The sequence below is a fragment of the Neopsephotus bourkii genome, unplaced genomic scaffold, assembly GCF_033783945.1.
Source record: "Neopsephotus bourkii isolate Nb327-2 ecotype Australia unplaced genomic scaffold, CSIRO-AGI_Nbou_v1 NB_354, whole genome shotgun sequence".
Classification (NCBI taxonomy): domain Eukaryota; kingdom Metazoa; phylum Chordata; class Aves; order Psittaciformes; family Psittacidae; genus Neopsephotus; species Neopsephotus bourkii.
In genome coordinates this window covers 870,001-886,092 of record NW_026900860.1, presented here as the reverse complement: position 1 = coordinate 886,092, position 16,092 = coordinate 870,001, and the positions used below count along the sequence as shown (strand labels likewise).

General features: G+C 45.6%; 1 protein-coding gene across 2 annotated transcripts in view; it reads left to right on the top strand.

The window, feature by feature from the left end:
• Positions 1-15,651, top strand: part of KCNH1 (potassium voltage-gated channel subfamily H member 1) — a 180,102-nt gene extending 164,451 nt beyond the window's left edge. The window contains exons 11-12 of one of the 2 annotated variants that reach the window (XM_061348332.1): positions 9,588-10,635; positions 14,698-15,651. In XM_061348332.1, the coding sequence (XP_061204316.1) occupies positions 9,588-10,436 (849 nt within the window). In that variant the 3' untranslated portion in view covers positions 10,437-10,635; positions 14,698-15,651. Of the gene's footprint in view, positions 1-9,587; positions 10,817-14,697 lie in introns of both variants that reach the window. The other variant, XM_061348331.1, reaches the window with a different exon arrangement.
• The last annotated feature ends 441 nt before the right edge of the window (positions 15,652-16,092 follow it).

Genomic DNA, 16,092 nt, shown 5'->3' with positions numbered 1-16,092 from the left:
TCCTGAGGGAAGCTGGGGACCTGGGTTCCAATCCCAGCTTTTAAACACAGGCGGAACTCCTTCAGCCCTTCCTGTTGGGCTTGTGTCACTTGCTTGGAAACATGGCAGGCTGGGTCTGTAGCCTTGAAGATAGATGGAATGCCCTATTGTGTCGGTGTCTGAAGTGAAAGAGCAGCTCTCCCCGGAGTGACCTGAGCCATTCTGGCCTGTGTGTTTCTTGCAGCGAGTAGGGTCTCTTGGCATAGTTGGCCTTGTCACGGTGCAAAGAAAGCTCTGGGAAAGGAGGGAAGTGAGAAGGAGCTTCCCCTCACTGGGTTTCTGTGCATGTCAGAGTTTGAACTGAGTTTGTGTGCTGGCTGGGCAGCCCTGCCCCATAATGTGGTGACTGGAGCATGCTCAGATTCAAAAAGGGGTATTCAAATCCTTTTGGCAGAGGGAAAAAGGGAATTTGCTGTCTGCTGTCTGTGATCGTTCTCAGGTACTCAGGGAAAAGGAGACAGCACTGTGACCCTGTAATCCAAAAGTCAGATGCAAGCCCCATTTTTCTAAACAAAACCATTTAACAAAGTAGTTGGAAATGCAGTTGGAATTTGTGATGAGTGAAATATGGTGTTTGGAGATGCGTATACCATTGTGAATACATCTCTGCCCGTATCTGTGTGTCAGAGGTGTGATGCAAATCAGGGTGCTGAGGCGCTGGCACAGGGTGCCCAGAGAAGCTGTGGCTGCCCCATCCCTGGCAGTGTTCAAGGCCAGGTTGGACACAGGGGCTTGGAGCAAGCTGCTCCAGTGGAAGGGGTCCTTGGATGAGCTTTAAGGCTTCTTCCAACACAAACCATTCCATGAACCTGTGAAATAAAGGCTGGGCCAAAGGCAGTTTTTAGGCTCACATTCGATGATGCCAGGGAGTGTAGAGCTTGCAGTTCCTGCTGCTCCTGGTAAGAGGTTGGCACGAGAGCTTTTCAATATTCAGATTTAGTTTTGTAATATTTCTCATACACACGATCATGAAGATTTTTGTAATGTTTCAGTCTAGTTGTGAGGAAGCAACGTGCCTGTGCTCAATTATCCTGGTCTCCCTCTTCTAGAGCAGTGTTTGTCTTCAGGGTAAATTCGGGAATGTTGGAGTGTGTTGAAATCACAACTGCCTTGACAAATTGTATTGAGGATCTCTCATCTGGAACTCGGGAGGGTGAACCTTTACCATTCACCACAGAAAGGGGCATCTTGCACAAGTGAGTTTTCAAACTGCTCATAAAGTCTTGTGTGGCTGACAGCAGACGTTGCAGTATATGCTGGGCATGTGATGCCTTCCTGTGAAACAGGGCATTTTGCCTCATTGTATAATGGCATTCTGTTCTCTGTGTGTGTATAAGGTGAAAGACTAATAGAGCCCTAAGCGTGGCTGCTATGTAAAGAGTAAATAAAAATAATGGCATTGGTCATACTTGGAGGACTGAGGAACTGCTGTAAACCACTTGGAGATACGTGAATGAAATACACTGAGAAGACAGAATGCATCCACCTGTCAGTATTTGAATCTGTATTTGCCATGGCACCATGCTTTTACAGAACAAAAATACCCGAAACAGTCAGGAAGTACAGCTCTAAAGGATCCTCTCTGAGATTATTTGGAGGGATCTGTCAGTTCTTGGCTATTTTAACTAGCTCTCCCATGCATTCCCTACACAGGAGACAGCCATCAGTTGTGACACTTGACAGCGAAGGCAGCACCATCACTTATCACCAGCTGCAACTGGTCTGCAGCAGACTGGCAGGAACTGCTGCCTTAGAGATGCTCCTTGTAATGAGAATAGCTGAGACAACTCACTGCAGTCAACTGTAAGGTTTTAAGTTCCTGGCTGTTAGGGCTGAAGAGGTTTGACAGCTGCTTTGGGAAATAGCAAACCAGGTACTTTTTATTGCTGGTTCTCATTCAGTTGTTAACAGTTGGTTTGCTTCTCCCATGGTGTCATCCAAGAGGGAAAGGACAGACCAGCTGAGTGTCACTGGGTGTGCATGGTGCAGCCATACGGGGTTACCTGCTCTGGTGGAAGATGTATTCCCTTTTTGTGCAGAGCTGCAGGTTAGTTTGGTTTCCTTCAGTATTAAGCCTGTTAACTTGAAGAGAGACACATAAAGATCAGTTCACGCTATCTTAGGCAATTCATGCAAGGAACTCTCAGCTGCACAAGCCTTGTCCATCAGGGACACAGAGCATTGTGTTTGTGCAGATTGGTTTGAGAGGGCATTCAAAGGTACCTGGACGACTCTTAAGCTCTTGGGACTGATGGTGCCTGGTTGACCTGAATACATGTGAAAATGCATTTGATACCCTCTTGGAAAGTAAAATAGCTGTCAGTCACTATAAGCCTAATGACAGAAAGCAGATAAATGAAAGCAGGCAAAAAAAGTGCATGAGGAAAAGACAAAGGGCTAAGAGGAAATTATCTTAGCTAGTGTCTAGAATGGAGTCACTGAAAACAAACTACACAATTTGACTGTTGTGTCAACACATGATTGCTTTCCTCAGCTCTACAACCTCTGCATCCATTTCAGATCTCAAGTGAAATTGTCTCTGGGTTGGGGTGGGGGAGAAATCCCAAACCCTTGACTCACACAAATTGCCTGATTTCTGTCCGGAAATGCTTAGTAAATGGCAGGGAGCCACAGGGAGCTTGGGGAAGCAGGCTCTGACTCTTGACAAGGCATGGTGTACACATCATACGACACTGTGTAGCTGTAATTCAGGTGACAGAGAGGTAAGTTCCTGCTGTGCCCTGGGCTCTCCTTAAAGCAGTTTTTGAGGCAGCGCTGTCTGCCCAAGAACGAGGGTGCTGTGTTGATCTGAGGGAAAAGATGAGTCTGTATGAGCTGTTTATTTGTTTGTTGTGCATACACAGATCCAAACGCACCCCCCGTGCTAAAAATGCATGAAAAAGCACAAAACCCCCACCCAGACCAGCATAAAATTAGTATTTTATAGGTGTTGCTGCTGGAAACTGCTGACACTCGGCAGGCAGGGAGCACAAACACTCTTTTTCCCTCATTTACTACAAACAAGAAGCTCCTACAGAGCGTTTCACATTCTGACAGACAGTAGTTCTCAGGTGGGACAACATTCCCCCTTTAGATCCGCTATAATTTCCCCAAAGCCCTTGGCTACATGTTAGGTGTTTGCTTGTAACAGCTACCTTTCCTCTCAGAAATAATGAAGTTCTACTAGATCTTCAGCAATATACATTCCAGTGATTTTTCCTATTACTCTCTTCTTCTTGTTCTAAGTTAATGAAGGAGGTTGCTGATGAGCTATAATGTGCTGTAGTTGTGAATGTCCATCCAAATTACTGTCAGTGGTGTGTATTTGGTTTTAGTCATGTGGCTGTCTAAGTTTACTAATGGCAAGGTTTTACAGCCTCTTTTGGAGAAGGCACATCTCTTGATGCCTCCAAACTTGCTAGAGAGCCTGTTGTAGATCAGGTACTTTTTGTCTGTTGCTTACAGTAATGGGTGCGTTACTTCCAGTCTGGATATATAATTCTGTCTTGTTTTCAGTAGCATTTTGGCAAAATCTGTTTCCTTTTCTGTCAGTACTCACACAGCCGTGTAAGCATGAGTTAGAATGAGGAGGTTGACAGAAAGGAGCAGAGCCTTGAGTTGTGCAGAACTTGTAACCAAATACTAGTGACATGATGAAACATTAATATTCAAGTCAGTATTTCTGAAGTTGTAATGAGGCTACTGCTATGCTGTCACAGAGGAGAGCTTCAGTGCTGCTGAAGCCAATGGTGCTCATGACAGTAACAGCCCAGATGTTCTGTATAGAATGAAAACGTGTTACCTCTACTCATCTGCGTAGTGTGGTTGCTCTTTCAGTTACAGAGTTCTGTTTCTTCCAAGCACATGTGTATGACTGATGCAGCAGTCTGATTTTTGGACAGGAAGCAGGTACTGCTGTGTCTGAAGGGCAGGGTGACTCTCCACAGGGCAAGGACTTCTCGGGGGTGCAAAAGGGCTGTGCCCATGCACACATTGGCTTTTGGGGCTCTCTGTGTTTCAGGTATGCCTGAGGTTGACTGATAGCAACTCCTGACACCAGCACTCCCTTCCGGCCCCACTGCCAGGGCCTTCTGAATCAGAGTTTGCCTTGAGTTTTCAGATGATTACTCACAACTAGAAATGCTTGGGAGTGCCCTGGAGGAATGTGATGTTAACTGGAGAGAAACGTGTTCCTCTTCAGAAGCAGAAACCAAACTCTGCTGGTGTAGCCTGTAGCAGTGCTCAAGGCCAGGTTGGACACAGGGGCTTGGAGCAAGCTGCTCTAGTGTGAGGTGTCCCTGCCCGTGGCAGGGGGTGGAACTGGATGAGCTTTAAGCTTCCTTCCAAAACAAGCCAGTCCGGGGTTCTATGATTTTCTGAAAGCCAGGGTCAGAGGCAAACCACATGGGACCACAAACTGGGTAATCTGCATCAGCCTTTGAAGAGGTTGTGCCTTGAAACACGAACTGCATCATGGAATCTGCACCCCACCTGTTGTGAACATGACCCATGTACTTACCCACCTTGTCACACCTCTGTAATCCAGAGGTGCACCTGAGGCTAGCATTTAACCTGGGAATTGTCTATGGTAATAGATAATGGATGTGAAATGCATTGCAAAAGTGGAAAGCTTCATGAGCCTGCACTGTTGATCCCGTGTTTTGTGAGAAGGTAGGACGAGTAATTCCCTTCTTTCTGAGAAAGCCATGCCTTGTAATTGCAAAAGACGTAGTCTCATTTCTCCCCCCTTTTCCCTGACACTGCTGTAGGGATTCTTCATCATCACAGTCCATGTTTATCACGTGGGGCTTTCTTTAACATCAATGTCAGAAACATTTTTATTGTCAAGCCTTCTGTCTCTTTCCTTCTTGTTTTCTCCTGCCTTCTTCTTAAGAAACAAAAAGGAAGGTTGGCTCCAACTTTCATCGGACTAACATCAGCCTGAAGGTATTTTCATTGCTTCTTGGCAGATGCTAGGTGGACTGCATAATAATAAATGCCTTTTTGTGCTTGTTTTCCTCCCACTGAAGTCCATTTTCTGTGAGCACCATCTGAAGTAATTTAAGCTTTTAATTGTTTATGATATCTGGCACTTCCAGCGCCTGCAAATGTTTCTGTATCCGTGAAAGACAATTACTATTAAGCACCAGAAACAAACGCTGCCATGCTACTTGCTGTTAATGCTCAGAAGGACCTGCCAAATCCTGCAGATTTGTGCGTGCTATAGAGGTGGAAAGGCAAGAGGCTTGCAGAGCTAATAATAGAAGCAGCCTTGTGACAAGGAGCCTCATCATTGTAACTCCATGATGACAGATTCAAAATGTGATGAAATCTGTATTTCTGTCTGTACCTGGGGGTTTGAATCAGTTCTTACTAATCAAAGTTGCAAAGAAATCTGGATGTTTTCGCATAAGACCAAAAGATCCTTTCCAGTTCAGATGCAGACAGGTCTTTTTTAGCATCTGACAGGGTAAGGTTTTCAGTATCTTTTTTGTTTTGAGTTAAGCACCCCCGATCTTTAAGTCTGTCTTGTGCAGTTGTGGCACAATGGTTGCATTTACAATCAGTTAATAAGACCACAGTACAGTTGCTAATACCTTAGTTCCTCTCCCTTCTCTTGGTTGCACCTTCCTGGGAGCATGCAGAGTGTTGAAGAGCGTGACTTGCTACGATTCAACAGGCAGCATCCTTCTAGTGTCGTCTGTGGATGACCGACAGTTGAGAGACAGTGAAACCCATCAGCTGCCTGCTCATTCCAAGAGGAACTAGGAGAGTGGACTTCTCCATTCCCTGTGCGCAGTGGTCTTCCCTGTTGTACCAAACCAACATGCCATTTTTAGTTGTTTCATTCAGACCCGGGCAAGTTCCAAAGTGATGTCAAATCTACATCAAGTCTATGGGTCGTACACAGTAATGGCACATTGGTTCTGCCTCTCCCTATGTACAAATGAAGGGTGTAGTGAGTGTAAACCTTTGTCTGAAATAGGTCAACAGCCTGCTCAGATATTTAAGGCTTAGATCTTCAAGCCTGTATTGTCTTTTCTTCTGATGTTTTTTTCCCTCTGGCACTTGTGTCACTTGCATTGGGAATGTTTCCTTAGCAGTGAGTGAGGCAGCAGTTCCAGATATAGCCTGTGTAATTATTTAGGGTTGCCTAGGGAAGCCTGAGGAGGCAATAAGAACAAAACTTCCCTGTGTGAGGTTACTGCAAATGTGTTTGCAGCCTCCCACTATTTTTAACTCCTCAGCAGGATATAGAGTATCAGTTTTGTCTGTTTGGTAGCCCTCTGTGGCTTTCTTGACCAAGTATTTGCTCGGTCTGTTGAATCTGCGTGGACTTTTTGCATTCAGACCACCCTTTATTAATGTTAATATATTTCACATGTCTAATATGCTCAGAACTTGTCTTTGGTGTTTATGAGACTCCTCCTGCTGTCATCTGATGCTGTACTTTTCATACTGGGTAAGACACTGTATAATCAATCCCTGCCTGCCCCTCTTCATGCCACGTCTGATTTCATCCACCCCTGACATACTCTTCATGCTCCCACTCCCACCTCTGTGTAAAGGAAGCAGGCACTTAAATTACTGTGTCTATACTTGCATCTGGTATGATGAGATAGTGCTGTTATAGAGCATGTCAGCCTTTTATCTTGTTATAAGGCACTCCTTAGCTTTAATGGCCAACTTAGCACAGGTTCTCTGAAATGTCTTCGTGACTTCTCTTCTATATAAGAAATGAAACCTATTTTCTTTTCCTTTGTACTCTCACTCTTGTGGGAGCAGGTGTACGTACATCAGCACAACTACCACATTTTCTGGTACCTTAGATGCTGTGGAAGCTGTTTAACCACTTAACGATTGCTTTTTCCTCTGCAATTGTAAGAAAACAGTCCATTTAAAACAGTTACTTGTGTATTTATTTGTAAGGACTCGCAGTTAGTCTTAAAAAAAGACAGACAAAAATCTAAGTGGCAGTTCTGTGAAGTATTTCCAGTTACTGCTGAGCTTTGCATAGTTACAGCACTTCTGCTTGCTGCATAAATATGGAGCTGTCTTGAGAATATATGGCACTGGGGAGCTTGCAAAAGAGGAGACCAGTGGCAGCTTTGCCTGGTCTTCCCAGAGATAAGCAAGCTGCTGTCTGCCTGGTGTTTGTTCAGTGACTTCGGAGCTGGTTAAAAGAAGTTAACCCAAGAGTTGGAGGCTGTGTCCCCTGGCAAATGTGCAAGGGTTTGATCTGCAATGCACGTGAATATATACCTGTAAAAGATGTCAAGCAGGGTGGGAGGTGTGAGGATTGTGCGTGTGCATTCACACAGGTGGTGTATTCGCCTTGTAGCTGGCGTTCATGTGGAAAAAGGAAATTAGGGGTCTCATTAGCATGGCAGCAGTTACCCATTGCGAAGGCACGTTCCTGGTTTTATTCCAGTCTGATCTCCTGAAGGTGGAGAAGTGGGGGATGCTCAGGGCCACGAGGCTGACAGCCACACAGTGAGAGAGCTGATGGCGGCTCTCCACAGCTTAGCATCAGCAGGGCTCATCTAGGCAGTGCAGTGGAAAGCAGCAGGGCAATGGGGAGATCAGCACCACTCACAACTTACCTCTCAGTGTCTACCTTTGTACACTGGCTAGTAAATGTGCTTTTTGTGTGCTCCATGGAGACCTGTGGGATGAAATGCAGTGGCTAGTACAAGTATGGGTTGATCTAGGCATAAGTTATTGCTTGAGACTTGTTCCATTGCCCCCTCGTCTGTGTGGTGCTGTAGCAGGGGCAGCTTCTGTGCAATAACTTGCCCGTTTGTGTTACAAAAGCCAGTCATTGAATAGGGAGAGGTACTGCAGTGGGAGCAGACTGGGAGGGCCTTCCCTGATGAGCCCTGTGAGGGTCACTTCTGAGCATTTAAAGAAGACACAGTCTAGATCCATAGGTCAGTGGGAGGTGTCCCTGCTTGTGGCAGAGGTTTGGAACTAGATGACCTTTAAGGTCCATTCCAAGCCATTCTATGGGTCTCCCTTCCCAGCGAGTAAGTGCTGTTCTTTCATTTCTAAGGATTATGCTGCTTTGTACTGAGCTCACTGCAGGCTGAGTTTCCTGGGGGAATAAGAAAAAAAGCCTCTCAACTACCCTGTTTTCTTCTTCTTATTTCACATTTAGTTTCCTAATTGCAGCCTGGGAATAAAATATCCTTCCTGCTAATTCTATTCTTTTGTATTTGGGAAATGCTGCCAAGTCTGACAACTTCTTCTTCCCAAAGACACAGCGTTAAGATGTTTATTCCCTGCTTCACAATGACAAATCTGTCAAGAAGCATTGGAGTCTGGAGAAACATGTATTTTGTGTGTGCCAGTGAAGCACTGCTTATTATGTTCAGTTTAATTTAAATCTGTCTGCGATAGAGGGATGGCTTTATTTACACATCTCCTAATAACTGAAGTTATTTGTGCACTGCAGTGTAAGGACATTGAGTGGATTTTCCCCAAAGCAGCTGACGAGATTAAGTATCAGTAGAATCGGGGGGTTACATCTTTTATACTCTATTGAAAACTTCAGGTTAGGGGACCTCCCGTTTTCAAACCAGGCTACTTACTGGTTCTCCTTTAATACCACAGTGGAGTTCTTTGGTTGGAAGATGCCAACACCAGTGTAAAACACATGTTGAAGGGAATGTGCTTTCACCTACTCCAGGGAAGAAACATTGCCTGGCTGCACTTTGGGGTTGTGTGGGGCACTTTTGTCAGTACCCTGAGACTCTTGGGCTGCTCCCAGAGATCGTTTAGCCTGCAGGCTCAGGAAGATACAATTAGGAGGTAGACAGAAAACTGATGTTTCTTTGTGCAAAAATGCCACCTTTTCCATAGAAATAAAGAAATAAATCAAGACACGAAGCTCTTCAAGCTTCTGCAGTAATCAAGCCATGAACAGGTCTCACAGAGCCCATTCGTCTACTGTGGGGTTGACTTGAGTTTTGTCTCCTCCTTAGACTGCAAGTTGCTTCTAGAAGAGGGTGTGGGAGGGAAGGAAGGAAGGGCAAGAAGCACTTTGCAAACTGCTGTTGGAATCTCTGCTGTACTGGCCTCTTTACGGGTCAAGCTGTACTAAAATAGTATCAGTCCTTTTGCATGGCATGATAAATGGCATCGCTCTGGGATGAGACTGATGTAAGACAGGAGAATGGCTCTTTGTAGTATAAGAAACTTGGTGCTAAACTATTGAGCTGTGAAAACAAATGTAAGAAGTCACTTTTAGCACAAAATAGAACAACTTCCTGGTTTCGTTTTATTTCCAATGGTGCTGCCTTGCTGACTGCTCACAACTGCAGAAATCTCGTTCTGCTTTCCTTTTCTCCCTGGTGCCATGAGACAGATGGTGTCTGCTCTTAAATAAGGAAAGACACAAGATAAGACACTTGAAAATGTTGCTGTAAATGTGCAGAGATTGTGCATTTGTCAGTTAAAATGAATTCTTTCCAATAGCTCTTTCTCTACTTCTACCCCTCAACAAACGTGCAGCTAATCACAGAGTTGAAATCTCCTTTCCCCTGTAGATCGTGTTCCGGAAGATCAGCGACGTCAAACGTGAAGAGGAGGAGAGAATGAAGAGGAAGAACGAGGCACCCCTGATCTTACCCCCAGACCACCCTGTCCGCCGCCTCTTCCAGAGGTTCCGCCAGCAGAAGGAAGCGCGGCTCGCAGCAGAGAGGGGCCGGGAGCCGGATGACCTGGACGTGGAGAAGGGGAACGTTCTAGGGGAGCACTCCTCGGCGCGCTCGGTGGTCAAAGCCAGCGTCGTGACCGTCCGGGAGAGCCCGGCGACCCCCGTGTCCTACCAGTCTGCTTCCACGTCTGGGGCCTCCGACCAGGCGAAGCTGCAGGCCCCAACGTCGGACTACGCGGGATGTAAAGTGTCCGGGGACTACCCCCGACGAAAAGGCTGGGCCAAGTTCAAAGATGCCTGTGGGAAAGGTGAAGACTGGAACAAGGTGTCTAAAGCAGAGTCTATGGAGACTTTACCAGAGAGAACTAAAGCTTCGGGAGAAGCTACCCTGAAGAAGACAGACTCTTGTGATAGCGGCATTACAAAAAGCGACTTGCGCTTGGATAACGTCGGGGAGACGAGAAGCCCGCAGGACCGCAGCCCGGTCCTCACCGAGGTCAAGCATTCCTTTTACCCCATCCCAGAACAGACTCTTCAGGCCACCATGCTAGAAGTGAAACACGAGTTGAAAGAGGACATCAAGGCTTTAAACACAAAAATGACCAATATAGAAAAACAGCTCGCTGAGATCCTTAGGATATTAACCTCACGAAGAAGCTCCCAGTCGCCACAGGAGCTGTTTGAAATATCGAGGCCCCAGTCTCCAGAATCAGAAAAAGACATGTTTGGAGCTAGCTGAGGTGTTTGTTTCAAACACAAACAAAAACCCAACAAAGAAAGAAAGAGCCCCCCTAACGTTTTAATTGTAACCTTTCTTGAAAACGAGTGAGGGACCAGTTCACTAAAGCACGTTCCCTGTGTCCAGAAAGGTACGGTACCAGGAATTGCAACCTCATGTCAAGATGGCAGCTGACTCTGAAGCCTTTTTGACAGCAAGGGTACAGTGTCTAAAGTTTCTTTTCTCCCTTGGTGCCCATTTCCCTCCCCAGTTCCTCTCTCTCCCTCGGGATGTTGGAATAAGAATTCTGACAGCAGCAGCAGCAGCAGTCCCCATGGGCCCCAGGTGACCCCTGTGGGTTTTGGAGCATGCCTTACATCGACTGCTCCGGTATTGCCTGCGTGAAGAAGCACTTGCCAGGGTGCTTGTGTTGTCAGCATCTGGTGGGGTTGTTTCTGCTGCTGCTGTCACCGTCTCAGTCACCTGTACAGCATGGTCAGTGTCACAGTGTATTTTCATGTATCTCTGGTAACACAAAGAGCAGTAGATGTGTGTTATTTCTTTTCAGTGGAATGAGTGCTGCTCGGTACCGAAGTTATTTTGTGTAGCCAAGGAAGGGCCAAAAAGAGGAAAAAAAATGTACTTCTCCATTGGAAACTGATACAGTGTGATAAAGCAATTACATTTAACAACATTCTCAACAACAGCCACACTACTTCAGGTCTGTTTGTTACTAAATGGGACCTTCCACATTCTCATTTACTGAGTCAAGGATACCAAGTCTCCCAAACTCGCCTTCTGTCTCAGATGTCTTTGAATGTTTGTTACCTTTGCTCTGAACTCCTGCCATTGGGTGTGCAGTGAGCACAGCCCACTGCACCACGGGTTGGGAACAGCAGTAACAGGCCCTGTAGATTGGCCTCGCCATGAAAATACACCGTGCCATTTCTGTCCCGGTGTTGCTATGACCTACTCTTTTAATTCTTGTTACATTATTCTTCTTCAGAAGTTCCTGTTTTAGTAATGTTCATTGTAGCCAAAGGCTCTCACAGAACTTTTAAAGACTTTAGATTGTGGCATTTTTCCTCTACATCCAGATGTATTGTTCCTGATCTGTTCCGGCTAGTACGCAAATGGATAGTAGAGGTAGAGATACAGTGCTTGCTGTATGCAAATGCTATTGTAGCAAGGAAACAAAAAGATCTGCTTCTTAAAGAAGGAGATGTTTCCAAAACTTGTATTTTCGGAACTTTTTTGGGGGGAAGATTGAAGCACTTTACCAAAACTTCTCTTCATTATTCATGAGATAGAGTAGCATAGCTGAGATCATGGCTCGAGTTAGCGCCTTGGGATGCAGGTGTACCTTCCCAGTATATTCTCTCCACTGACCCAGTATGCTTACTACTTACTTAGCAGTAGCATAGAGCTCAGAAACAACGCTTTTTGGGGTTTTCATTTCTAATGGCAATAGGTCTTACCCCCAGTGCGGGAGTAGTGAGGTCTCAGTCTTTCTCCATTGTACTAGTAAGTCAGTCAGTCACAAAACCCACATGATTCTGGGGGGAAGGTTTTTGTTCACATTAAGTAAGGAGGAGGCAAGGGAAGGATTTCTGCTGGCTTGATGCTTGCACAGTGCAATGCAGAACTGTGCCAGACATCCCTGGGGAGAAGTGTGAGGTCCTCTCATGCACTAAAGCAGCGGTGAGGATGTGCTGTGCAGAGCCACCAGCTGAGGTGCTGGTGTTTGTTTCTGTGGTAACAGCGTTTGCGTGCAGATGCTGATGATGCCAAGCACAGCACCACCATTTCTGGGTCCAGAGGCAGCTAGTTTAGGCTTTCAAGGGTCTTAAACCTCATTTCCATAGGGGAGCATCCACAGGTTGTAAATTCTTTCCCAAGGACTGAAATAATGCTGACAAACAGGTATCAGGATGAGATCTGGAGGCTACCTTTTCCCTCCCACAAGAGAAGGCAGTAGGGAGGCTCCTCGCTCTGGAACCAAGGTGCCATTTCCTTAATTTACTTCTTATTCTGTGTTTAGGTGTTTCCAGTGGTAACTGGTGTCTTCTGCAGTTACACACTGCAGACACGCAGTACAGAGGAAGGCTGTTTGACCAAAATCACGCCCAGTGTTTGGTGCTTCAGTCGCTGTGAGTGGCAACGGTTGCCTGTAATAGGATGATTGCCCCAAGAAGTCCATACGTAATGGTTTCAGTTAGAAACTGCTGATTTTCTTTCTAGTCTCCTCAGGCTGCAAACTGACTGGGTAATGAAATGGTGCCCTGTTTCATTTGTGTATTGATACATAGAATCATAGAATAGTTAGGGTTGGAAAGGACCTCAAGATCATCAAGTTCCAACCCCCCTGCCATGGGCAGGGACACCTCCCTCTAAACCATATTACCCAAGGCCTTGTCCAACCTGGCCTTGAACACTGCCAGGGATGAAGCATTCACAACCTCCCTGGACAACCTATTCCAGTGCCTCACCACCCTAACAGGAATTTCCTCCTTATATCCGATCTAAACTTCCCGTTTCAGTTTGAACCCATTACCCCTTGTCCTGTCGCTACAGTTCCCAATGAAGAGTCCCTCCCCAGCATGATGCCCGAAAGTTCCAGCAAGATTTTAGAGACTGGCTTGGAGCCAGTTTCCTAATCCAGACAGATTCCTCATCAGTATCATGTTCTTGACATTAGGTTTTCCTCATAAAATCTTTTGACAGTTTTGCTGAACTTAGCAAGCACTTTGTGAAGGTGCCACCCGATCACCTGCAGTTGGATAAACATGGACATGAGCTTACCCCAGGCAGATGGAGGAGGAAATGTTTATAACCTTCAGAGTCTGCACCTGGTACCTCCAGAGTTGCAGTGCAGACCTGGAACTACACATGGTTACCTGGCCCTTTGTTGCTGATACCGAGCTGATGGTACTTAGTGGTATTTTTATGTGCCCTCAGGGATCTGTTAAAGGTGATGCTGGAGTTGCTGGTTGCCCAGGTCTGGAGTCAAGGCAGGGTCAGCCCTGGAGGCCCCACAGCTAGCCACAGCTGTGAATAAAGGTGGATACGTCCACATTTGATGGAGGTACTTGTTCTGTAGCCTGATGTTCAGTACAACACGATACCTTGCACACCTGTATGACAGCAGGTAGGTGCAGCACAGAGTGCTTTTTTAAGGCTTTTATGGGGCTTGTGTAATGAAAGGCATTTATAATCAATTTATAAATCCTTCAGAGATTGTAATACACTCTGGAACTACACTTAAAACCTGATGTCTTTAAAGATTATGGCTGAATGTGATTGTTATGGTCATGAAACTCCAGAGAAACTGTGCTCCTTGCAGTGACACCTTCAGGGTGGCTGCTGCAGGCCAGTGCTGACAGTGGGCCATGTCATTCGGGTTTGCACAGCTGCACCTGGGATTAGACCCATTTTATTGCGATTTTATGAACTGGCAGGCACTAAAACTCGTAGGAGCCTGCATCAGCCCTCAGTAACCGGTCTGACTTGTAAGAGAACGTGACAAAAATACACTGTCTAGGATGAGCTTTGGTCTTTGGATTCCCTGGGCTACTGAGTGGTTAAATGGGCCAATCCTTGCCTGCTATGAGACTAGTCACTCCTTTGAACTCATCTGCCCCTGTGCTGTGGTGTCCCGGCTCTGGCAGTGCAGCCCTGCTCCTTCAGAGAGTGGCTAAAAAGCACCTGGGTTACAGATCTGTCTTTCTCCACAGAGCCTTACACTGAGATGCCTGTGGCTGGATAGTGTGAATACCCACTCTCATTCCTACTTGTTCTTATTTGTTAGCTTTTCCTTTTTCTCTTGTTTCTCTCTGCGTGTTGGTTAAGCCCTTTCACTTACAGTATTTTCCAGTTTAGAAGTGAATGATCTCTGAACATAAGGCTTCTGCCCCTTAACAAACATATGTCCTATAAGAAAAGGGAGAAAACACACAGCCTCAGCTTCACCTGCGTTCTGGCACAGTGCTTCCACCATGTAACAACCTGCATTAGTCAAAAAGAGATGGTGTGTCCCATTTTTGCTAGGCAATGGAATTAGGTTTCAGCTGAGAGGAAGAGCCTGGGTTATGATTTGGTAAAATGGGAACTTCTAAAAGTTCATGTTGAAACTGCTAGAAAGCAAACGGGTGAATTTTCAGCACAGGATCAAAAAGCAAACCCTAACCTCCCCCCCCCCATGTTCAGCTACATTGACTTGTGTGTGCTGCTGCGTGCATATTACTTGTTTAAACATCATTCTTGCTTTAAATCTCTTCCACAGTGCTGCCCTGAATCCCAGCGAACACCCTGTTTAACAGCTTCGAAGGTGATGTTCTGTTTCTACAGTACTTCACTTTAATGAACTGAACAAGTTATTTACTGTGAATATTAGGTGATACACTTTCAATCACTCTTAAACAGTCTGTGAAAGAATTTAATACGTAATTGGTCTTTACTATATAAACAACAATGGGTATGATGACACTTGTGCAGATGCGTGTACATACACACATATATATAGTATCTATGTATAGATAAGTCTATGGACTGCGTTTCTGTTAAGTAAAAGCACATCCCTTGTTTAATGATTCCAGTTCAAGAAGGGAGCTTGTATCTTCCAAAAGGCATCCAGCACATGTCCTAGCTAGTATCTTGTCTGTTAACTGTTGGACTTTCCAGGCCATGACTTAGGGTTTCTCCAGCTGGCCTCAGCTTTATACTGTTAGTCTGGCAACCAGTGTGACTGAGAGATGTGGCAAGTGTTGTGATAGTCAGGGAAGAGGAACACATGTGAAGTTGGAAAGACACTGTTACATAGCTGGTGGGAATAAGGCTCATAAAGCCACTGCTTGTTGCTCACGGTATCTCTGAAGCTAAGCTGCCCTGGTAGTGCTTCTCGTGGCTTCTGCTGCAGGAGAGGGGGTGGAATAAATGGATTTCATTTTCCTGGTACCAGGGGCTGTCTCCACAGTACTGAGCTTGTCCTTCTTCTTAGGGGCAGCAGAACACATGGTTGCTGCACCTCTGCTTTTTTGTCCTGGTGTTAGGCGGTGAAAAGCGTCTCCTACTGAATTCTTCATCTCCACGTGGTCTCCTGTGGGTGTGCTGGCGATAACAAAGTCTGTGTTTCAGCTGCACTTCCGATTCCTTACAACAAAGCTTTTAGAGAGAGGCCCGTGCAGGGGAAGCTCCAGAAATCTGAGGTGAGGCACAGGAGGATGCTGTATCCTACAACCTGACAAGTGGCAAGCATTGATTCAATTAAATACAAATAAAGCTTTTTGCAATAAGATATATCCAACATTTAGCCTTAAAATCCTTTCATAAGTGACATAATCCAAACTGTGATTCTATTCTCCTCCCTTGTTAATGTTCTGTAGTACTTACAGTGTTGCCTAAAGATGAAGCACTTTGATGAGCTTTCTAAATCTAATGGAAATCACCTGCTGGTAACCATGTTTCTTTCTCCACTTAACTGCCTTCTTATTAGGATAATGAATTACTCCAGTAGCCCTCATTCCCTCACAAAAGCAAGGAGACATTAACTGTTGTCTGAATGCTTTTGCTTGTGAGGCAGCCAACCCCTCACAGAGCGGAAGGGTTTGTTTCAAAGATCTTTTTCTACAGTACGACCAAGCTAATGTGAATTTCCCTGCAATTGTCATTTGTTTCCAGC